This window comes from Anopheles gambiae, chromosome 3, assembly GCF_943734735.2.
Source record: "Anopheles gambiae chromosome 3, idAnoGambNW_F1_1, whole genome shotgun sequence".
Classification (NCBI taxonomy): Eukaryota; Metazoa; Arthropoda; class Insecta; order Diptera; family Culicidae; genus Anopheles; species Anopheles gambiae.
The window spans coordinates 59,948,138-59,972,335 of record NC_064602.1 but is presented as its reverse complement, the minus strand read 5'-3'; the positions used below and the strand labels follow the sequence as shown (position 1 = coordinate 59,972,335).

The 24,198-nt window shown below is 38.4% G+C and overlaps 1 protein-coding gene across 4 annotated transcripts; it reads right to left on the bottom strand.

Annotated features, from left to right (window-relative positions):
• Positions 1–1,522: 1,522 nt before the first annotated feature.
• Positions 1,523–23,417, bottom strand: LOC1272608 (uncharacterized). Of its 4 annotated transcripts, none has more exons than XM_061655400.1 (7): positions 22,253–23,417; positions 9,657–10,456; positions 9,420–9,546; positions 6,022–6,142; positions 5,477–5,553; positions 4,111–4,492; positions 1,523–3,834 (listed from the first exon to the last, which is right to left on the bottom strand). In XM_061655400.1, exons 2-7 carry the CDS (start codon positions 10,233–10,235, stop codon positions 2,343–2,345), a joined length of 2,778 nt encoding a protein of 925 aa, XP_061511384.1. In that variant the 5' UTR covers positions 10,236–10,456; positions 22,253–23,417; the 3' UTR covers positions 1,523–2,342. The 4 variants fall into 4 exon arrangements, with proteins under 4 accessions (XP_061511384.1, XP_061511382.1, XP_061511381.1 ...); XM_061655398.1 differs by having other exon boundaries at positions 23,055–23,407; XM_061655397.1 differs by lacking the exon at positions 22,253–23,417 and adding an exon at positions 11,283–17,955.
• Between the last annotated feature and the right edge of the window lie 781 nt (positions 23,418–24,198).

The following is a 24,198-nucleotide window of genomic DNA, read 5'->3' as shown; positions in this document are numbered from 1 at the left end:
TTGATTAAATTGTTTTGATTTATTTGTTTTACAAATCTTTTCGGAAACGTTCTCAATCTACGCCATAACCGAAAGCAGCAATAACTCTGCGCAATGGAATTCTAAGAGATCGGTTCCAGCTAAGATCTAGTACCAATTGCTAATATTTTGTCGAGATGGTAACAATTATCCAAATACAAGAACAGCAGCAACATGGATACTCTAAAACGGCTCTTCTCGGCGCCTAATATTCCATCCTTACAAACTTTTTCATTTAGGCGTTTTTGTTCCTGTTTTCTGGTTGTGCAGCAACTGTTGATAGCTTTCCTTCTGTTGTAACGTTCTGCGTTTGTTTGTTTGTTTTTTTTCTTTTCCTTTTAATGTACAAGTGTGATTAAAATGACCGATTATTTAATTATTCTTGGCTATGAGACATCTAATTACACATTCTTTCCAAATTACGAAGGGCGGAGAAGAGTATCGACGGGTGAAGAGACAAATACCAATGATACAAAGTAGATACCAACTAGTGGCAACAAATGCATTTTAGGTTGTGTACAACTGTCAGCATCCTAAGAATGACTGAGGCGAAGATTTGCATCACTGTTTTTTTTAAGTATCTGGTATGCGAGAGCAAAAGATGTAAATTAAAAATTACCCATTGCATTCTTCATACGCACATTAAACCGTACAATGGAAGTGTATTGGTACAGGTATAGCGAATATAAGAATAGCTAATATTTGTATTATTTTCTTCAAACGTCTACCCGTTTCTTCTCGCTCCGTTATTGCAAGTGCGCAATTTAATTTGTGCAAATCTATTGTTATGCTGCTTCATAACAAAGACAGTTTTATCAAATTCCATGTTAGAGCGTGTCGTGTACGATATTTGTTCATTGCGGCCTACCATATGCTCAGCAGATATTGTAATACTGACTAATGGGCAAAAGGATGGCTAATTGTGACATAGATAGCGTGACGAGTTGTTATGTCGGACAGTCCTCAGCATCGGGACAAATTAAACAACAATTTATGTTGCGTTTTATACAACTATTCTTTTCCTTTTGTTGTTGTACGTTGATCAAACTCTTTCTACAATTTAAGGGATCATTACTTTTCCCGTCGGACATTAACATAACCCATCGTCGACCGTTGGATGAATGAATTGATGCCGGAGAATCAAAATCAATCATTGGTGATTGTACCACAGATGTTATATATTGTGTAATAAAAAAGCACGTTCTTTCAATATAAAACAGTCTAACGTTCAACTACAGGTTATGCATGTGGTCCAGGAGTTATTCAATTCAAACTGAAGTCAATTATTAACATACGTTATGTTTACGTCCATCTACATAAGTGTTAATACAACAAAATGAAACTGAATGCGCTAGCAAGCATGGGCTCGATTGTTGGTAACCCAATCGCGTGGTAAATTGTTTAAAAAGTTAAAAAGTCAGATCTAAAGCAAATGAAACGAGCGTGCGATGCAAAGCGGTAAACAAAAGTAAGGAAAGTGAGAAATAAAAAAAAAATAAAAAAATTGTACTTTCATATTTTTGAACCACCTTTATCTTCACTTAAATACACACACGACTATGCCTACGAGACGTACGATACATAACATTTAAAACATACGAAAGATGTTGAGCGTTTTGGAACGAACGTTAACTAAAAAGGGGATGGCTTTGTTGAGTGGGACCGACAAATGCTTTTAGTATCACAATTATCCCTTTTCAAAATCACCATTGTTTTGTTCCTTTCTACTGTAATCGCAACGAATATGTAGGTTCGTCAAACCGTGACGTTATCGTATAGCTTGCCGGTGTCATCAATCGTTCCTTCTAGCTATAATTGCTTGTTGTAAATTCTGTTCTGTTCACTTCGTCCGAGCTTTGGGGCTGAAACTATGAAAATCGCCCTAGCCCTAACCTAACCAACCGATTTCGTTCGGGTGAATTCGACGAAACAGCTAATTTTTCATCCTGCACTACACTGTGAGGTGTGAAACAAGGACAATGAGATTTAATTCTTCACCTAAATGAAAGAATACCCAAGAACGAATCGTAAACAATAGATAGGAAGGAGCAAATAACACTCGAACCCGGGCATTGAGGACTTTAAGAAATTCAAATGTAAAACAAATCGAAAATAAGCTAAGTAAGCTAAAACATCACACTATTGTGAGTCCGGAATTCGCGACCGACGACGCACGATCCTGGCGATTTTCAATTGCAAATTGCACGTACATAACATTGAGTCGCAGCTCGTGCGTCTCACCGCCTTCTTTCACTACACTATCTATACACAGTCATTCCAGCACTATGTGCCTTCCACTTCACGTCTCTCCGAGTTGCTTCGCTTCAATAGTATTCCTCACATATTTCCGATAGTATACGTTTGAGGCTGTCGAGCCCACGGAGGAACCCACTGTCCGGACCGTGGTGCACCTTAACATTTGCACTGCTACATAACGATGCACCGCCGTTCTTAATTTCGAACGTCGTGTGCGCGAAATCAATCATTCGTACATCCGCCAACGTTCCTCCTGAGGAACCCGGACCCGTACTGCTGCCTGCAACTCCTCCCAATGAACCAGACTTAGATTTAGAGCTTAGTTTCCGGCGCAATGGAACTAAACTTGGGCCGTCGCTGGGCCTACTGCTAGCGATAATGCTATTAGCACCAACGGCACCAACAGATCCGGCGGAGCAGCAACTATCCTTACCACGCAATCGTTTGGAACTGTTCCCTGCCAGCAGTTTCTGTCTCATCAGTTGACGTTCCTCCTCATCGTCCACTTCGCCCTCCTCCTCATCGTCATCGTCCACCTCTTCATCTTCGTGATATCCGGCGTCAGAGTTGTCATGCTGTCCTTCCTCGAAATTGCTTCCAATATCTACAACGCTGCTCCCATCATCAGTCCTATCGATCCTTGCACCGTTGTTTTCTCTCGTCTTGTTTCCAATCGGTGCGCTGTTATTATTGCTAATATTGCTGCTCTGCTCAACGAGTTTGCTGTGGCCGAACTTAATACTGGTACTAAAGTCCACAACTCCGGAACTTGCCGTACTGTGGTGCCTTCCCTCAATTCGGTCGCATACACCATCGCCACCGAAGCTATCTTCAAATTCGGACCCAGCTTCTGGTTGAACTGCAGAGGAACTTTGCAGATGGTTCGGTACCACAAACGACGAAGCATAATCATCGCTGCTGCTATTACTATTGCTGCTGTAGTTCATCCACGAATCCATAGAGTGTGGACTGGAACTGGTGAGAGTTTGTGCCGCGCCCGCAACCCCTGACGGCATTGGAATGGCATCGCTTGGCGAGGTCGAACCATCGTCCGTTGGTCCACCGGGATAGATCGTTTCTTCCGATATCGGAACAAAGGGCACGATTTTAGTTTCGGATGCATGAGCTTCTCGCGAACAGGCGGTACTATCGATTCGCCTTTCCCGGTTGTTATCATCGTCCGTTACAACGCTGCGGAAATGATGCTCGGTGAAAATGCTCCTTTGTGTGCTATCATCATCACGAGCAGCTATCGCCGGTGGTGGCCGCATCGGGTTGGAGGTTGCTGCAGTGGTGAGTGTGGTAGCCTTGGTTGCCGCGGCCATTGCTGCTATTGCGGTGGCCATGGACGTTGATGTACGGCGTGTATTTACAGATGAGGTGATGTTTGACGGTATCGGAGATTCCTCGTTAGAAGAGGACAACAGGTACTGCTCAATCGAGCTGTTTGAAGCGTCCGCATCATAGCAGCATGAGTTTGATTCCGTTTCAAGCAAATGATAGTCACCGGCATTTGGCACCGGAACCTCTTCGTATCCTTCGTAAACGATTAGAAGGGAGCTGCGAAGAAAAAGTCGAAAAAATACACATTTTTACTTGTATTATTCGTCTGCGTATTTAAAATTGTTGTTGACGTTCAACTACAATCACAATTTAACAAGTTGTTATTAAAAGTACTACAATTTAAAATGTTAACACTCTTTTAGCTAATGATGAATCAAAATTCTTATCCAATTTTTTTGAACATTTTTGGGTTTATGTCTATAGTGTACAATAAATAAATTCAACTTTTTTTATTCCTATTCTGAACAAAAGAACGCACGCGTATATACTTACCACGAGTAGAAGCGATAGCTCGATTGTTTCTCGATAACACGACGCAACTGCTCCAACTTGCCAAGCACCTTTGCAATGACCTTCGTCCGTAACCGGTATCCGTTGTGGAAAAAGTTATGAAGCGCTCCTTTGAAACCGTCTTCAGTAAGTTCACGGCCCCAGTACTTGTCTCGTTTCATGTAATGATCAAGATTTGCCTGGTAAACCTGCATACCGCACAGCCTGACGCCAAGTGAGGCGGATGTGCTAGCCGCACATTTGGCCATCTGCTTGCTTCGTTTTTCCGCCGATGCGTCATCACCATGTTGTCGTGTGCCCATTTTGAGATCCAGTATACATGGGTTCCGGTAAGCGGAAGTTATGTTTTCCAGCATTAGAAAATCTGTTCCCATTGGAATCATGATAGCAAATGAAAAGAAAAAGAGAAAAAAGCATAACGTTGCGATTAGACCGATTTATTGCTGCAAAACAGCGCCACAGGGCACACAGAGCCGGTCGTAGAAGGCAACGATGGCAGGCAACGATGACAGCAAAGCTAAATAAAATCGAAGTGAGATTTTCATGACGTTGACGGTGATGATGACAGTGTTCTTGTTGATGACTCGTGCTTCCTGAAAAATTTGAACAATGGGACGATTCTCTCCGTTGTTTGATCGAATTTTATTCAAAGGAAATGCACCATATCTCTACGAAACAATTGATGGTCGACGAAACAAACAAAAACACGTCTTTGAATTCCTTATCGCAAACACACAATTCTCTAATGGTTTTGTGGATTGTTACAACGTGGATTGGTGACAACCTAAGTAAAATAACGTTTTGTAATAAACATATTTTACCATGGAAATAAAATCATGAGATGGGTTTGATAGTTCTCGCTTGAACGTAGACGTTAAATTCTCTACCGTGTTTTAATGTGCTGTTGCAATGATCTGTATTTCTGCACACCGCAGACATGATTAAACAAAAAGCACAACTGAAGTAAATAACATTATCAGTTTCACATCAAATAGATTGACATGATCTTATCTGCATAATGTTTAACTTAAAAAGCTCCAGAAAAGGTTTTGATATACGGTTATGAGGAATTACTATGCAAAACCATATGTATAAAATCTAAATGAATGGATGACCTTTGTATTGATGCCTTGTTTCTAATACGTATGGCAATTCATCATAAAGAAAACACAAAATGTCGCAATGATTTCGACGTAAAATGATGATTTGCGTTTTAATGTAAAAGGGCAAAAAGCAATAAAAACCAAGTACATGGTAAGATGCACTGCATCTTCCCCACATCGCTTTACGCGATTAAAAATCTTCTATGCTTGATTTTGATGCACTTTTGGGCGAATGCTATACTAACATTGTTTATTAGAGTTGTCTATCTGTGCAATACTTTTTAACACTTCGGAAGGTATTCCATTTTTATGTATTTTCATCCTGCAAGTAGAGAAGTAGAGAAAAAACCGTGATTAGAACTGGACATTACTTGAGACGTACAATTAGGGTATGATTGGCGAATGAACCTCTGCTTTTCATGTTCTTAAGCAATCGTACAGACGCATTACTACACTTTTACCAACGGCCGTCGCATGGAAGGTTTGACTCTTCGGATATCCAAAACCCCCAAACAAGGCTGGATAGAAAACATGTTCTGAAGCACACCAATCAACTAATTGGCAGCAAATGAACTATAAAGATAGGTAAAAACCTCGGATCTATTGGATCGCACAGACCTTTTTCGTACCCATTAGAGTGTAAATGCGAGGTAGAACCATAACATAGCCGTAATTGCCGCTTTCAATATGACAGCATCATACGCAGAATTCGCTATCTGAAAGCAAGGCTCTAGCTAAAAAGCATTCAAATGAGGAGAGTTTGACTAAATTAATTCCTTTCTCTACTAACCGTAACACTTCTTCGCGCTTCCTTTTTGATGCTGCAGTCTTTCGAATAGGGTCGTCACGGAAGCTGGGTGAATAACGTTTCTCCAGTTTAGAACCACCCATAGTAGTTGCTTGCATCACACCTGTAAAGACAAATAAAACACAAAATAATCATTCATTAAGCTTACCATTGAAAAAAAGCAATGGAAAATTTAAATTGTTTGCAGCAGATCGAAACGTTTATGTTTGGAACAAAAAAAAACATTGTATTTATTGTTTTATATGTTTCGTAACAATTGAGACGTTTTTTTAAAGTAACACAATTAAAAATATCAATGATATCTGACTGCATTTAAAATTTCAACCAAAGCATGACATGGAGACGCCCGGTGATGTATTACAAATATTGAAAACTATACATTGCACCCCTCATAACGAGAACCATTTTTAACCATTTGCCAAAAAATTTAAATAGTGAGCAACAACAAATGCGTTTCCGGTACATTTTTTATGCAAGTGAGTTTTGACACTAGATAACACTAAAACAATGTAGCTTTTTGCATGTAGAACAAGTATATTATAAGTGTAAATGTAATTGTAATTGAATTGTACGATAAAGGTATTTTTGTATGTAATACATACATACGTATTATGTACTGTATACAATACTGAGGGTATCGACCGAAACATGTAATTTTGTGTAACTTACTTTTGTAAAAAAAACAAACAAAATACCATCGCTATGAAATGTAATTTAAATAAAACTATAAAATGAATGGTTATTTTCCCTCCATCTCTTCACGGATTTAAGATTAATTAAGACAGTAATCAATAATAGCAGTTGATGGACCAGAGCTCTATTGTACAGTCGCGCTACCTTTTGCAAGAACTCGTCTGGCGTTCGATTCCCATCCTATCCAATAGCAAGGACAACACTAGTGACATGATAAAATAAATAGTTACGTAGTACAAATAAAGTTACGTATGCGCATGAGTTTTCTTTACTGGAAACGCAATATTTTATGATGTTGCAACATGAAATCGTAAGAAGCACAACAGTAGCAATGAGATCTGCGTGTGAGGGTTGATGCGTATTACCATTCTTATGACCTCATTCTGTATCTATACTGTTGTTGTGGACAGCGGAAGGAGTTTCGCTACAACGCCATTTACTCGCACACATTATTTTCTAATACTTAGTTGCGCGTTTAACGCGTTTTTGGTGATTTTTTATTTAAAATAATTTTAAGTTATTTCTAATGTTTTTCGTCTTTTAAAGTCGAATTTAATTAATTATAAGTTGTTCTTATACTTATATTAACTTCGAAAACACGCTTGTTGCTTACTTTGATAGTATTTTGGGTTATTTTAATTGAACATATCTGGTAATAAAACGATCCGGTTATCGAAATAATAACATATGCTATAGAGCACGAACGATAAGTGACGAACCATCAGAATGGTAAAAGCATTTTTGTCCAGCCTTAAGAGCAACATCAATTTACATCCGCCTTAAAATAAAGCAGGAAACAGATAGTGTTCCAAGTCGATCAAAAATGACTTGATTTGCAATAATAATATAATATCCATAAGCCATGCCTGCTGTATTATAATTCACGAACATAGTCATGTTTTAAGGTCCAGTGACACATGGGCAAAAAGATTGTGTGTTTCGTTTGCTGTCAGTATGCGTAGACGTTTAAGATGCTCTATCGATTTACAAACCCTACGCTGCGCTAAAGAGAAAACACTCCAACGTTCCCTAAACCTTGTCAAGTGCAGAAGACTTGCTAATGCGCAAACACACACTCACAAAAAATCAACTATCGACGCTATAATAAGAATATTTTTTGCCACAGCACGCTACGTCCTCCACAGCTCTTAGCTATGTCGGGTCCAAACTGATGGATGGACTCGGATAAAAACTGTGCCAATGAAATTCTCTTCCATTCAGAGGCGATGCGTACCCCAGTGCTAACGATTTGAGTTGGTTTAGCTATGGAATTTAAAGTATTTTTATCGAATCTGATCTTCTTCGAGCGTGCTCTATCCCATCTGTTTTTTTTTTCAGCAATAGGGCCAATTTATTACCAGATATGTTTAATAAAATAATTAAAAATAATAAAAATACTACCAAAGTAATTAAGCAAGAAACAAGATGTTTGTGGTGTTATTATATTTAGAAGAACGACATCATGTAAACAGGATGCATGAATGTTATGTGTATATTCAAACAAAAACATGTACATCGCTGACAAGATATGTCAATTAAGTTTTAATCCGATGATTTAAAACTATAAAACGAAAAGAATTTGGTAGAATGACCAATGCTATTGCACGTCGGCTGTTACCAGGAGAAAAGCAATAATTTTCTATCCCACCAAAAATTAACGACACGAGAGCTGGTGCTGGATGGCTGGAGAGTGAGAGACTGCTTCGAAAGTAACGGACTGCTCATTTGTCGGCGACTGTGACGCCTTAACCATTACTAATAGCCACACTAATGAAGCACACCAGTGAGGGCACACTTCTGAGTGTTCGAGATGCACGGTCAATATGTTTCTGTTGTCAACCGATCGTACATTGTAGGAAAATTCCACTGAACGGCAAACGAAATGGAAAAGATTCATTCTGTATCTATACCTTCCATCGCATCTCAAGAGCTTCGCATTCGTTAGGTAAATATTAAGTGTAGAAGAAAATCAAATAAGACCGATAAGAAGTTTATTTCACCAAAGTTATCTTATAGTCAACTATTTTGCTTCCCATAGGATCATAAAAGTATCATCGAAGAACCTATGAATGCAAGTCAAATATTAACTCACACTTACACACATACAAAATTAAACTCACATAAAAATTAGTGAAGATAATAATGATTATAAAAATAGGGGATACAGTGTGTTGTAGCATGTTCATCGTCACTATCCTAAAAAAGGCTATCATGTCCAAATCAATTCTTTGAATGTTATTGAAAATTAAACAACAACAAAACAAAAGATGTAAAAATGATCACTCTTTTTCTTTTCCATTAACCTTTCAGGTGCACTGCACAAGCTGGTCTAGCGCTGAACGCTGTACTCCATAGAGGCCACATACATGTAAGGAAAACAATCTCTCACAAGGAATGAAAACACGTTTCAAATTTCAAGCTAAAGCAAGGATCTACGAGCAGAGTGAAAAACTGATCAATTCTTTACATTTTCTGCTGGTAGCCTTCTTCACTTTACTTTATTTTTGTTATGAAAGACACGCGATGTCGACTTTCACATTCCGGGACGGCGCCAGCCAGTGGACACAAGTGAATATTAACGATTATAAAAATAGCACGTCGCTCCTCAACAAGCGAGCATTCCACGAAGCAAAGAAAAATCAGAAAGATGATCCTGATCACCAATCAAAAATGAATCATACACTCACCTCTGTACTTTGGAACGAACTGCTGTATATCGCTGGGAATGTTTTGATAGAACTCAAGTTCGCGAAGGTTAAGGGGTTTAATCACAGTGCTCTGGTTTAGCAACAAAAGCCTCGTGTGACCGCCAACCTGCAAAAAATGAATGATAAATGCATTGTGAGATGTTTGCACCCAAATAGGTCGAAATATGTCGCTTTCCATTTAACATGATCTCCGTCTTTTACTAATCTTTTACTTACCTGATTATTGAGAGGATATAATGCGATTTCGTCCTCATCGCTTTCGACATCGTGGTGCGTGTGTTGTTGCTGCTGGTGATGAAAGTGCAAGGTATGCTGTTTCGGCAGCTGTTCCTGCTCATGATGATGTCCAGATCCGGTGCGCAGTAGTTGTTGTTGGAAGCCACCGTTGGCGACCTTGACGTTGTTTTGTCGAACATCAACCTGCTGAGCGCGTTGCTGCTGCTGGACTTCTTTCAAGTAGGTAGAGATATTCTCACTCTTCGTTACATTGAAACTACCGCCAGCACTCGATCGTTCATAGCGATGGGACTGGTGCTGCGGCGACTGCAAATGCTGCTGTTGAAGATGTTGGGTAACATTGTTGTACTGTACAGATCGCGACTGCTGAAGATGTTGTTCATGTTGCTGCTGTGTTTGCTGTTGCTGCTGCTGCTGCTGCTGCTGCTGCTGCTGCTGCTGATGCTGCTGGCTACTGGTATGGTTGTGGAAATTGAGTTGCTGCAAATTTGTAGGGACATGTTGCGCCGTAGTACGTTCAATATCTCCCATGCCCCAATCACCCAGAAAATATACCATACCCCTATATCGCAAATCGTATTCTTGGTCGGTGGATGCTATTACCGCCGCCGTATTTCTAACAGGTGGATCGATTTTGCGAGGGATGCAAGTAACAACGCTCAGCCTACTATCAACTAGATAGTTTACTTGAACAGCCAACTTGATCAATTTTATTTCAGCTATAAAGGATTACTATGTTGTGTGTTTGTTATTGTTATTGATACTGTTTGGACCAAAAGCTGCGAAAGAAAACAAATGGACAAACAATTAGCTATTTTTCACATTAAATTTAATGTGTCAAAACATACGAATTATTGTGCAAAATAAATCCTTTGATCCTTTGAATTTTTAACTCAAATTATAGTACTAGCATTATTTGCGAATGTTTCAGCAAAGTTTCTGCAGCACGTAGCATAATCTTAAATTGATTGTAATAAACGCTCTGGAATAACGGTTTATATAATTATCTTCACCTTTATGGCACACCGCCACGATGTTTAACAAATTCTGTGTACCGTCTCTGATCGATTGTCTGGCCTTTGGCCAATAAACAGCTAACTATCTCCTATTGCAATCTATCCACGCTCCACAACTATTCCCTTATTACTGACACCGAGGACAAAACAGAATGCAACAACCTCTTTCATCCCCAACGTTTCACACGTGGATGATCCAAACAATAAATAGATAGATAAGAACAAGCGGCTGGGTAATTAATGACGATCGCTTTTGACAATGAAAACAAAACGAAGAATGTCTCACTGTCACAACAATATAAACTTTGAGGACGTTTGAATCATCACAGAACGTCCTATAAATACGGTGCAGGTGGCAGGCAAGGCAAATGGTACAATCGACACTTGAAACATAAGCCTCGCTTATGTGCCTGCACAGCACATTTAGCTACCACCAGGAATTAGATGGCTGCGAGCAACTTTTGGCCACTATTTAGCTTTCGATGAACCCGGACCCGGCAGCAACGAATTTTAAACCAACACGACACACTTGCAAACGGCGTGATAAAAGCATCCCCCAATGCATTTACGTACATCAGTCAACACTTACGTAAGTTTGTCGTATGTTGCATTCGATTCGTAATCCGAACCCGTTCAAACTACAGCGATGGCGACGAACGACCCTACCCTTTGACATTACACTCACTGGCACGCACACAGCCGACACTATCGAAAACGCAATGCACCACACGCGGACGACACTAAATTCGTTTAGCTGGGAGCGCTTCCAAGATGCCGATGACCCGTGTTCTAAATGTCCACCGCTTCGTTACACCTTTGTTCAAGAATCCACAGTAAGAAGTTTTGCTCCAAACACGATCGTTTTAATTCAGGATCGGGTAGCGTTAAGCGCTTTGCAACTTAACCTCAGACAACATCACCGAACTCATCATACTAACATGCTGATACGGACTGGTCGGGAGACTCGACTTGCTGCACCCTAGGGTCGATCACATGCGCCGTCTCGATCTGAGGGAGCGTGGCTTTGTTAAATCTCTCTACTCGCTCCTGCCATGCTGGTACAGTTTTCTTTATCCGACATGAAATCTATCTCACCGCCAGGGCACTGAGAGCGGGAGTAGATCACCACCGTGAGGGTTGTGATTTGGTTTAGGTTTGGTGGTTGATGATTAAAATTGGATCACAAAACACACACACACATATACACATTTGTGTCACAGCTGTGCACAACGTAGTGAATCCCTAGCATCGTACACGGTACTATTTTGGGATTTCTCCACGACACGCCGCCAATGGGCTGAGCAAGAGAGGCCGGTGATCAAACATTTGCCACCGCCACAAGACTCTCAATGCACGCGCACGTCCTTTTAGAGACCTGAGGACACACACGCCGCGTTTCAACAGCAGCCGCCACCTTCATCAACATCAACACCAAGTCAACGAAAGTGTCATCGATGTCAACGACAGCGCGTCTCGGGACTGTACGAAAGTGAAATAGCGTCGAAGACTCTCATTTGACGAATCAGATCTGTGGGAGACTAATGTCAAACAGCACGAGGTTGAATACGTTGCAAATACAGAGGACTGAGCACAGCACGGTAGAGTCCAGAGCACACGGAGCAAAGCCAACAGTTTGGGTTACAAATTTAATGTTCAAGTCGTTCGAGACAGCAACACGTGTCGCGAGACGGTTTCAATCGCTAGATTAACAAAGAAACCGGCTCCTAGACGTTGGTTGCGGAAGTTGATTGTTACTCACTCGCGGGAGGTTCAAGGATGATTCGGGGTGTCGCTTTGAACCGTTAGATGGCATATAAATGTAAAACGAAGACGTTACCACCGTCTGGTCCCACCAGAAATTCAATTACCGAGTCTCAATACAGTAAAAGCTGTGTCCAAAACTACATCTAGACAGTACACTGTATTGGTTTTTACCGATAAGAAGGTCCGCCATGCCATAGCTACATGCTATGTTTTGAAACTTCATTCTCCACTCTCCTTTGTTGAATTATCTTCCACCGCATATGCGTGTCTCAATTCCACTACCACTGTGCGGCACCCATACATACACAGCCATAAGCGTACAAAAGTTCTCATTGTATCGCACCATATGCCCACCGTTCGACTTAAATCAGCTGATCGGTCGAGCCACCTACGGTTGCGTTCACAGTAAAAACACACCATCAGCTAGTCAGTCTATGTTCATCATTACAACGAAGGTAAGCGATCAAAACAAACATAGACAGCAATGCGCCACTGCCCAGAAGACCCGTCAGACCAACAGTACGAACACGAGACGTTTGCATGACACGACAAGGTGGTGGGAATTGGGTGGGAGAACCGGATCGGGCACACAGTACGACCCGCCAGCTAATCGTCATCATGATTGGCGCGACCGGAAAGGTAGTAAATGTGCGCACGAGGTACCGCGTGCGAATCACACCGCACAACTCAATCGTGCGCGAACACTTGCATGTAAGCGGCTAGCTTCCTTATAATGCGACGTTATTAGGTGGTTAGCACTGATAATAATTCAAAGATGAAGTGGGGATTCTGAGGCAGGAGTGCTGATGCAGAAAAGAACTTGTAAAACTAACAACCGTTAGAGTGCTGTTTCAAGAGGCAATGGTTTTTTCCTCTTTTACATTCGAGTCTGAACAAATGTATACATACAATAAATGATACAATTAGTAAAACATATTACTAAACATAACACTAAAGTTTAAGTAAGTAAAGTTTAATTGGAATTCGGAAAAATTGTCTGAAATTGACAACTAAATTGAACATCACATGAATGTAGAAATAGACGCATCACAAGTTTTACACAATGATTAAAATCGAAATTATAAAAACAACAATAATATTGTTAGTGAAATTTGGAATATTGAGTTATTAGTCACGTAATCACTATTATGACGTATCAGATAATTTAATACTTGGCGATTTATTTTTAAACTATTCAACAATAGTTAAACCCGGTCATCAAGAAGTGTGATTCATTAAAGCAATATTAAATCCTCTCGATGTGGCAGCGAGCTTGGTCGGATTGAACCGATTAAAGGTTTCTCGAGCACGCATATTGTTCGAGCACAATTCGTGTTCGTGCACTAAACATAAGAAGAAAAATAAATTAAAATAGAACGCTTCTGACAAAGCAGTCCCCACGGTTTTCAAATGACACACACTGTTGTTCTTAGTTACCAAGGAAATCCCAGGACGTTATTCTTCGATCGAATGTGACACTTTGTTAGCATCCTGTATTGTTGGAGAATACAGTAAATGTGTCTGTCTAGCTACACAATCCTTTTTAAGAATACACTAAAATTGTTTATATTTCACACAATAACAGAAATTTGAGTACTACATATAACGTTTATTGTGAATGCCTAAATCTAAAGTGAATAAAACTTTACATACTCTATCTAAGTTTGCAAAGTTATTTTACCAACATTATTCTTTTTGTTTCCGATTTAAGGATTTTATTTGTATCCTTATTAAATTTTTCTTAATTATTAAATTGAAAAGAATATTGTACTTAGTCGCTCTTCTCAAATCGTTTTTGTGATCAGTCTTTTTTAACCTTGCTACATTTTTATTGCATTTTTGTCGTATATTCATAATTACCACAATAAATTCAGGAAACCGTTCATTGAGATCCTCATACTGCGTTTAACTTTAAAGTTTCACGTTTATGCCAAGCATTGCAGATGGTGCCGCGTCCATTCATTAATAGAACGAATTTTAAATACATTTTCATGAGTTCATAGTAGCAAACATAGTTTCAAGCATAGTTGGAAGAGTGTATCATGTAAGAGTGTATAGGAGTCAGGATTAAGTACGGCTATAAAATGATCATTTGTAACAACTTCAGCAATACCATAACGATAAAGATCCACGGAATAATAAACCTTAAGACCTTTTTAAGCCACCATGAACACCCAGTTTAAACTAAAACTTGAGAATTGATACGAGGTGTTTAAAGTGAGCTTAACATTTTTCTTTTTTTATTTGAAAAGGTTGATTTGAAGGGCTATATAAAAACAAAACAAAAAAAAATCACATGCGAAAAATGCATGCAATTCCATGAACTCATAAATCGAATAATCATTTACACTCCTAACATTTTATCCTTATATTAGTTATATATACTTATAGAACAAAACTGCTCACATACGGAGTTTTAGTTACTAATGTATATGATTAAAGTGTTTTTAAAATTGTGTTAACTAAAATTGTTTTATTTAGGATGCTTAATCAAACTTGTTCTTTTCCTTCGAGCTTGACGTCACACCCACACGAATCAAGGGAGGGACAAACAAAAAAGATACGAATGAATACCTATCAGAAATTTTGGCGACATAATTGCACTTGGCAGCTATCCAACCATTCATTTATAGGCATTTCAAACAGCCAAGATCTTTTTTATTCATTGGATGATATCTACCCGGCCCGGGACTAACTGCATGTAATTTTATTAAAATACTAACCGTAGATTTTAATTTTGGTACATATCCAAAACAGGTCTACTGCAGGCTGCCTTCCCTTGGATAAAAACTTTAAAAATGGTGCGACATGAACAGCTGATTCAGGATCAGAAACTATTTTAATATAAAATAGCCACGATCATCTTACCAAAATGTTATTGCGGAATAAGGTGAAATGTAAAAAAAACATTTTTACATAAGGTCTTTTGTATTACCGCAATGAAATGGACTGACTAACCTGCTATGGTAACAATAAGTCAAAGAAAGTCAAGCTCACTTCACCAGTACTGGGTACAGGCAGGCCTTGACCGACAACGGTTGTTTTGTAAAGAAGAAGAAGAATAAGAACGCTGAATTTATAAGATATACATTACTGTATATTCGATAAGCCGGGTAAGTGAGCCGATTCCTATTCGGATCGTTATGGATTCAGATCGTCTATTCGGTGTTCTAGGGCAGTGGTCTCCAACCTGTGGTCCCTGGCTCTAACAGATGTGGCCCGCAAAAGAATTTACTTTAAAAAATAAAAATCTTATTATACTATCATGCAATTTCTCCCCACAATCAAGATTACATTTTCAACAGGCACGTATAGAACAAGATTTAAATATATTTTTGATTAAAAACATTAAACTGAGTCTGTAAAATGTAATCCCTCAATAGATATAGGCCGCGGCAAATGTATTTTCAAAGCCAAATGATCCGCGATCCTAAAAGGGTTGGACAGCACTGTTCTATGGGGTGGGTATAAAATTACGATCATTGTATATGTCATGTATATTTCATGACGTAATGTTTTTGTACTACGCTTATAGTAACTTGCTAAAATTACTAAATTTACATTGTTATTCCCATTTGTTGCGTATTTAGTGTCGTAAACCTCTTCGCGTCTATTGTGAGTTCTTGAACCCGTTCAATGTCAAGTTCTTTGCGGAAATATGGCCTTCCGTGCAAACTAAGCGTAATTAGATTATGGGCAATGACCGGGAAAACAGGATACATATTACTGTCAACATTAGTTTAGAGACTTACTTAGAAACACGCGGAAAACAACAACCGGCCACCAACGTAATCGTTTCTGTGGACCTAGTCATCTTATTGTTTAAAGTACCTAGGGGTTACAGTAAACAGAACTCGGCATGTTTAGTGAGGTTTAGTGATGATGTTATTATTGCTGAGTTGGAAGATAACAAACAACAACTGTGTTAGTGCGTGTCAAAATCGCCTTAGATCAGATTACCCTTTTATTTCGAAGTCATTCATCGCTGGTTTCTGAGTTATTTTTATCTTGTTCTGTTTTCTTATTTTTGCCTTCATATATTGGTACAGTCGTCAACTCACACGACTTAACAACATGCCCGTGGTGGGTTCAAGCCTAAAATGGACCGTACCCCCATACGTAGGACTGACCAAAGCCAAGCCTACTGGTGGTACAGACAGGCCTCAACCCACGACGGTTGTTGTGCCAAAGAAAAAGAAGAATATTGGTGTTGTAGTCAATCATTGGGGGAGTATGTCCTTTCATTGGGTGATTCAGTTCATTGGAAATTTGAATCCGCAATGGACATTTTGCGAGATCGCGCAAAGTTTGTATTGACTTTCGGTTATATAATTACCGAATATCTAAATTATTCATCAGTAGTATCACTTCGGAGCATTAGTATTAGAATAACTGTAGCTGATTGTTTCTTTGCATGTAATTTAACGTGGTATGAAGTACACACAACTGATTCATACAAATAAAAATTCTATATTCTTCCACATGCTCAAAAATACTTCTCTTCACCTTGAAGTATGTATGCCTTCATAAGTGACACTTCAATCGAACTGATTTGGGTGGACTCGACTTCGACTGAAAGGCATAACAATATTTGTACAAAGCATGTGATATTCATGACAATTTCGCTATTTTTTGATCGATGTACCGTTCAACATTTATGTGATTCATGCTGATTTACGCACGATTTCGGCCCAATTGCGCACCGGATTTTATTACGGCATAGTTTGTCGAACATATCTAGAGAACCAGCTTTATCCTCTACCTGTACAATCAATGTTTGTGGAATACTAATCTTGCAATAAAATTTCCACGCTGGTGGAAATTTCTAAATCATAACTAAATCAAAATCAAATCAAATTATCAACACTTAGTGTGATATAGGATATAAATTGATCCATTTGACGCAATGCCACAAACATTCATCGCACATACTGTTTACAGCTGTTTGCCAAGCTAAACAAACAGTTCAAAAAACGGTACGGCAACGTTTCTGAACAATAATTGTGGTAGTCTTTGAATTAAAAAGGCACACTTTATTCATAACAATTGTTTGTGGTAAAAATCCTCCTAATAGATATTTTAATTCTTATGATGTTATTGGAACAAGGTTGACCAAAACACAAAAAAAAACTTTCTTATTAAGTTTACGATCTTTTTCGGTCTCGTTGTCTGTACTATACAAGGCGTTTATGCAATAATAACCTTTTTTTATGCTTATCTAGCAGCAAATAAAAAAAAACCTTCGGAAAAGATTAGCACACGGAAGATATATGAATGGAACCATGAAAGTAGGACAATAATCAGCTGATATGCTGAATGACTTGGCCTAAACACATACACACAGAATACAGGTCTACATAAAAAAAATCCTACTACGACATTAAAATGCTGTATGTTCTGTAAGTGGTTTTGGTAGATTTGGGATTATGAGGTAGTGTTCAATATAACAGCATGTTCTTACAATAAATCGAATGGCAATAAATGAATATTGAACTGATATTTTTATTTTAGACAATAGAATCGTGTCTTGTAATCTATGCTTCATCAAGGTCTAAACTAGGTGGTCTTGCATTTCTTAAGTAGACGAAAAAAGCCTTTAATTCATTTCATTATCATTATAAAACTAAGTATGTAGTTGTATATGTAAGTTATGTAAATAGTAAAAATGAGTATTTTAATTATACCATTTATATCTTTTTTATATAAAGCAACTCCAGACACTGTGTAATATTTATTTTCAAGTTGAATAGAATGTCGATTACAGGGTTTTACAAGTCAGAATAGAATGTCAGCAAAACAATTTCAGAAGCTCAAGATTCACTTTAGCTGTCAAACGTTGTTGTTTCACCGCACCGATGCTATTTTCAATAGCGCAATTTGATTTTTAAATCGCTCAAGTTGTTTTTTTTTTTAGGCCTTTCGCATCGTTTTGCAAATTCAAACACGAATTTTGAGATTATTTGTATACAAATCAATTATTTAGTGCATTTCTAGCGTTATATTTATGAAACATTACGTATTTATTGTAAAAAATGAGTGTTTCTGTGCAAAAAGCTACGAGCACTTGCGTATGTAAACATGTACAATGTTTATGTAGCTTTTTGCACAGAAAATCGCCATTTTTACCATAAATACGTAATATTTCATAAATATAATGCTTAAATGAATAAAAGCATTGATCTCAATCATATAATCTAAAAATTCGTGTTTGAATTTGCAAAACGATGCGAAAGGCCTCTAAAAAAACAACTTGAGCGATTTAAAAATCAAATTGCGCTATTGAAAATAGCATCGGTGCGGTGAAACAACAACGTTTGACAGCTAAAGTGAATCTTGAGCTTCTGAAATTGTTTTGCTGACATTATATTCCGACTCGTAAAACCCTGTATCGGGGCATAATTATGGCTAATTATATTCGTATAGCGGTTGTAGCGCTGGCTAACTAATTAAGCAAGCAGTATTTTTCTGGATAATGCATTCTATTTTAACAATTGAAAGACACATTCTATTAACATTCTATTTAACAATTACACAACAAACAATCGTGTTTTATTAACACACCATACGGTAAAAAAGTCCACAAACACAAACTCATCAAAACACATACATATCAGTTCACATACATATTAACAGTAGGAATGGGCTGGTCCTTTTATCTACTCTTGCTATCACCAAAACAAAAAACAAGCTATTTCTACTGTTTGGCATGTTGTCTTATCACTTAGACAATCACGAACTTCATTTAGTTCTTAGTTTTTGCAACAACTGTAATCAGTTTAGGCCTCGCTTATGCTTGTGTCCGTGGATATGTTGCGGCATTATTTGTTTATTGAGAACACATTCCCAATTTCTCTTTTTTTGTTATTCCAATTCAAATAAAGTGAAAACACGTTAATATCATTGAGAATTAGTCAGCGGTCACATATTTAATATTCTGTACTTGAACAAGGTAATTCAAATTAATTGCAAATTACTTTTAATACTATATAAATACATTATGTACAAAATTTCTCTGTTTATCTTCCATCGTTGATATACTTATTTAAATACTGATTTATATACTTTTATAATGGCAATGTGTTTATGTCATAGCAAAGACATGAATGTATGGCTTCATGCTACATGGTGTCCTGCAATGAACGAGCTATATCATAAAAAAGAATAACCGTTACACAAATAGGTGCGGAGGGTAAAGGTCACTTAAAGATACGTTATTCTCGTGCCATATAAACAAACATCAATATTAGTGTAAAATAAATAAAGGGATCTTCTGCTAATTTATGAGACTAGCTAGTTTAAAATCCTTGATTTTTTATCATTACACATCAAGAATTATATGGTTTTGATATTTCGGAGAGTGAAAAAAGATAATCTATTTATAGATGTATCTAAAAAGGAATCTCAAATATTACATTATTGTTTTGATTTATACAATGAGATGTGCTGCAACAAATGAAACTAACATCAAGATTTTTATGTTAACCACACTACTATTAAAATTCTGGATTGATTGGTGCTCATTTTTTAAAAGATGGCACAGTATATGTTGCCACCTTTGCGTATGTATTTTAAAAATAGGAGGTAATTTATTTTTACTCCTTCAATACCATTCGTCCAAATTACCAGCATTTATATAGAACAAAGCTCACGCATACATATAACTTCGTCTGTGTGTATGACGAAAGTAAATTCACTTCGTCTTAGACTTCGGACGCAAAATTTAAAATCTGGCGTCTTTAAAAGCGAAACCAAAACAAACTAAAAAAACTTCACGGGTCGATTCCTAAACACACATACTAGCTCTGTTTATGGGAGGGTGTAACTGTTTGACGCTTTCGTCATAGTTCAAACTTGGGAAGAAAACATACGACCTTTATTTATACACACGATGCAAAACAACAGTTATGCAACAATATTGGTTGGCCACATGTGCGTTGCGTGTGAAAGTCGGTATAGTTCCGCATACATGATTAGAATATGCATCGTGCCGCTGGCTAATGCTCTTTAACTTTATGTATGCTTCTAATCCATTGCTACATAAATTGCTTTATTCATTATAATTTTGCATAATATGCTATCATTTCTGGCGAGAATTGAAAGCTAGCATCATGAGGTCTAAAAACATGAATAGTTTTTTGTAGGAAGTAAATTCAAGTCGAATATCTTTCCTCAATGAAAAATACATTCCAATCTCTTGGTGCTGCTGCTATTGCTCCAAACAACTATCATTTGAAACGATATCAAGGCAAGATCTGTTACCATGCACTGATAATTCAGCGCACCGGGCAAAAACAGACAAAGGCAGTAGTCGTAGTGACGTCACCGTTGGTTGGTATAAAAAAGCTAATATTATTGTGCGCCCAACAAGACGAAGCGACACATAGCAAAAGATAACGCATGCCTTATAATGTGATTCGGTCGCTTCGGACACTCGGCGGAGGAGCTTATCACTCGGCCGGCGTACACCACCGATTTCTTGATTCGGCTGGAATTTAAGGCATACGATCTGACTTCTCGAACATGCATACTATCAAAGGACCGAAAGACAATATGATATGACAATAGACCTTTTATTTATTTATTTTCTCAGAAGGTGGCCCTATTGGCCGTTTTCTTTGAAACACATTTGATGTTGTTGATTGAGTTTATTTTACGCCAGAAATAATATGCAACACATTTATTCAGTTCATTCGAGCAACCAAATCCTTATGCGGGAAGTAATTTTGTAAAATGGTGGGTTTTTTTTATACGCCAAAGATGGACTAAAAAAATTAAAACATATTTTCTATCTCTTTAACGTCAATGATAATTGCAAATAGTAATAGATAACATGTTTGAGGGGTTACAATGAAAATTATGTGATATTTGTTCCTTGAGAATTTACATTTCCTTGAGAATTACAGAACATTTCAGTTTGCTTTTTAATGCACAAAAATAACGTTGTTCATCGTAGAAACTGTACCGAAATGTAGAAAAACTGGACAATCTGTTTGTATGTACATACTTAATCATTCGATACGATTCTAGAAAGAATAAAGGATAATTCACTTTTTCACTTATCAAAATGACTCTGTCACACAATTTCTCACTTCCGGATCATGAATCATCGTTTGTTGGTAGACTAGAATCACTATATCGCGCAAATGGTGGGAAAACAATATGGCAAATAATACAGACACGAGGAGATCCCCGCTATTAAATGTCGGTTTTCCCCCAGTGCCAATCACATAATGCTAGGCGACCTTATGCTTTGCAGTGCGAAAGTGAAAACTCTACTGTGTCTGGGGATTGGGAAGTTTTGGTCAGTGTGGACGAACAGTGAAGGTAAGGAGAAGTAGTCTCTTTTGTGCATACGTTGTGGCTGTTTCATAGATTATCATTGCTACCGAGCCGTTCAGCTATGTTCTGCAGCAATATCAAAGAATGGAAACTCTTTACAATACTGCTGCTGCGCATGCCCATAGATATTGCACTAGCATGTATTACCAATGCCAATTGTAGTACCAATACCAACACGGAATAGAGTGATCGATGAAAATATTTGAGTTGTACTGCTGTGACGGAATGTTTTGAAGCTGCGGTCAAAATCATGACCTAAGTTCAACACTCTCATTTGAACAGGCCAATGTTTTACTTTCGATTAAACTTTTTTTTTGCTACATTTTTTTTTGACAATTAACATGGATTTCTTTCCATGCTGATTAAATTGGAAAGAGCAAAGTATAATAGAACGATTTTAATATAAAACGAAAATGCTGTCGAAAGAAGTTCAAAAAGCAAGATGATCGAACTAACCTTCTATAGATGCAATCAACATCCGGTTTTGACTCTGACGGTGCACGTAACGAAAACCGCCGAACTGTAACTCCAAGCGCAACTTAAGTGCCGATCAGCTGGTTGCTTCCCAAGCACTTCTATCTCATTTATAAATATATAAATAAACGTTTCTTGTCTCGCGTCAGTGTATTGCTTCTTTGCACCTTCGTGCTAGATTTACTCCACCACACTAGCACTGTAACTCTTTCACACGCCTATAACCCTCTCTTCAGGCTCGGGTAACAGTTGCCGATAGTATCGTCGAAGTTAAACTTAAACCACAACTAGCAGCTACTGGACGAACCATATTTTTTCTCGCTCACTCCGTTAGCGAACTAAACATTGTACGGCAAACATTTTACCAAATTGGTACATGGGAATATCAGAGCTCAAAGCCAAACTGTGTGAATGTATTCAACATAATATATATATAAATATATATATTTGCATACGACAAATGGTGCACACAATTCTCACACTTTCCACTGTTAAATGTATGCCCGTGTTGGGGGAAACTAGTTGTTATTTTTGGTTGAGGATGATAGCAAAAATGAAAACAAAAATCACACTGCTGGAAACGCTAATCGATCGCTCAAACGTCACATAGTAGAATACTGGCAGCACGGCCCTTCTTTACACCACTACCACTATACCAGCCAAATGCGATTCACACATGCACACACGCACACACTTACACTTTTGCACTTTTCAGTCCACACGACGATTGATTACGAGCCTTGTCGGGGTAGTTTAAACACTTAGCAAGCGAAATTATTATTACCTAAATCCACACATCAGTTGATTGTATCTCACTCGGCCGCAGTCCACACAGCCCGATCGCAGCTGGTGTGTTATGTGCCCTGCTAATCGATGCTGCTCGTCGTCACCAGCCTTCCAGCTTCACTTTTTCACAATGGCTGTCTGTGAAAAATGGATCAATGCAAATCGGACCCTGTCCGTGCGGATGGTGCCACTCAGGATAACAATTTCGAAGGGTTTCGAACGCACTATGAAAGGTTTACAGTAATTCGGGGAACAGTTTTGCTGGTGTAATTTATAGATTTCTTTTGTAATTTGTGAAGAAAGTTCGGCACACATCCGTCTGCCAAGGCTTCTAGAAAAAAATTGAGGTATGTCATCCAGATGGATAAAATGCAAGGCAACTCCATTTAGCACTTTTTGACATTACTTATCAAATCCGTGTTACATTGTCATTTGGTTTATAATGCCCAGTGGCACGGATTAACAGCCCATTTAGCAAAAATAAATTCGAGCAGTCTGCGAGCTCCCCGCTAAACATTGCGATGTTTCGAGTAGTATCTTGTAATCGCCCGCTGCGCAAATTCGAGCAGTTTCCAGCGCAGAAAATGCACCAAAATCTGCGCTGGCCAGCGCAGATTTTGGCCCGTTCCCCGCGCTGGACTACAGCGATTCCTGCGCTGGGTCGAGCAAGTTTAGCGCCATCTGTTGGCGAAATGGACGAACTATTTATGGCGGCGGAGCAAAAAAAACGGTCAAAAAAATTTAAAAATATTGGCGCCCATTTTTTCGTCCGCTTCTTCTCCCTCCCTCACCCTGCCTTGCCTTACTTGCGCTTCTACCCGTGCCTTCCGCCGCCAGCTGATTGGCTGTTGCGGTGTATGCGTTGATTCATATATGTGCATTGCGGTTGTGTATTGTTATTGGTGGGTGTTAGCATTTATTAATTTGTGTGTGACCTTGAGACGCTGTGGGAGAAGCTGGATTGGGATTCAAAGTGTTATCGGTGTAGTGATGGTTTATTTTATTTCGTGCCGCTGCTGATGAGACCATTCGATGCCCCTGCCAGTTAAGGGTGAAGAAGCCTATTTAAAACAAGCGTAGGAGAACGTCTAACACTAATCTAATATTTTTTTATTTGAACATGTTTGATGCTTCAACGACCT

Coding starts and splice junctions, on each gene's coding strand:
- LOC1272608 (XM_061655400.1), bottom strand. CDS start 10,235: ATGGTATATTTTCTGGGTGATTGGGGCATGGGAGATATTGAACGTACT. Junction 6,143..9,419: donor GTTCGTTCCAAAGTACAGAG/GTGAGTGTATGA, acceptor TTGTCTTTACAG/GTGTGATGCAAGCAACTACT. Junction 3,835..4,110: donor AGCTATCGCTTCTACTCGTG/GTAAGTATATAC, acceptor TTTTCTTCGCAG/CTCCCTTCTAATCGTTTACG.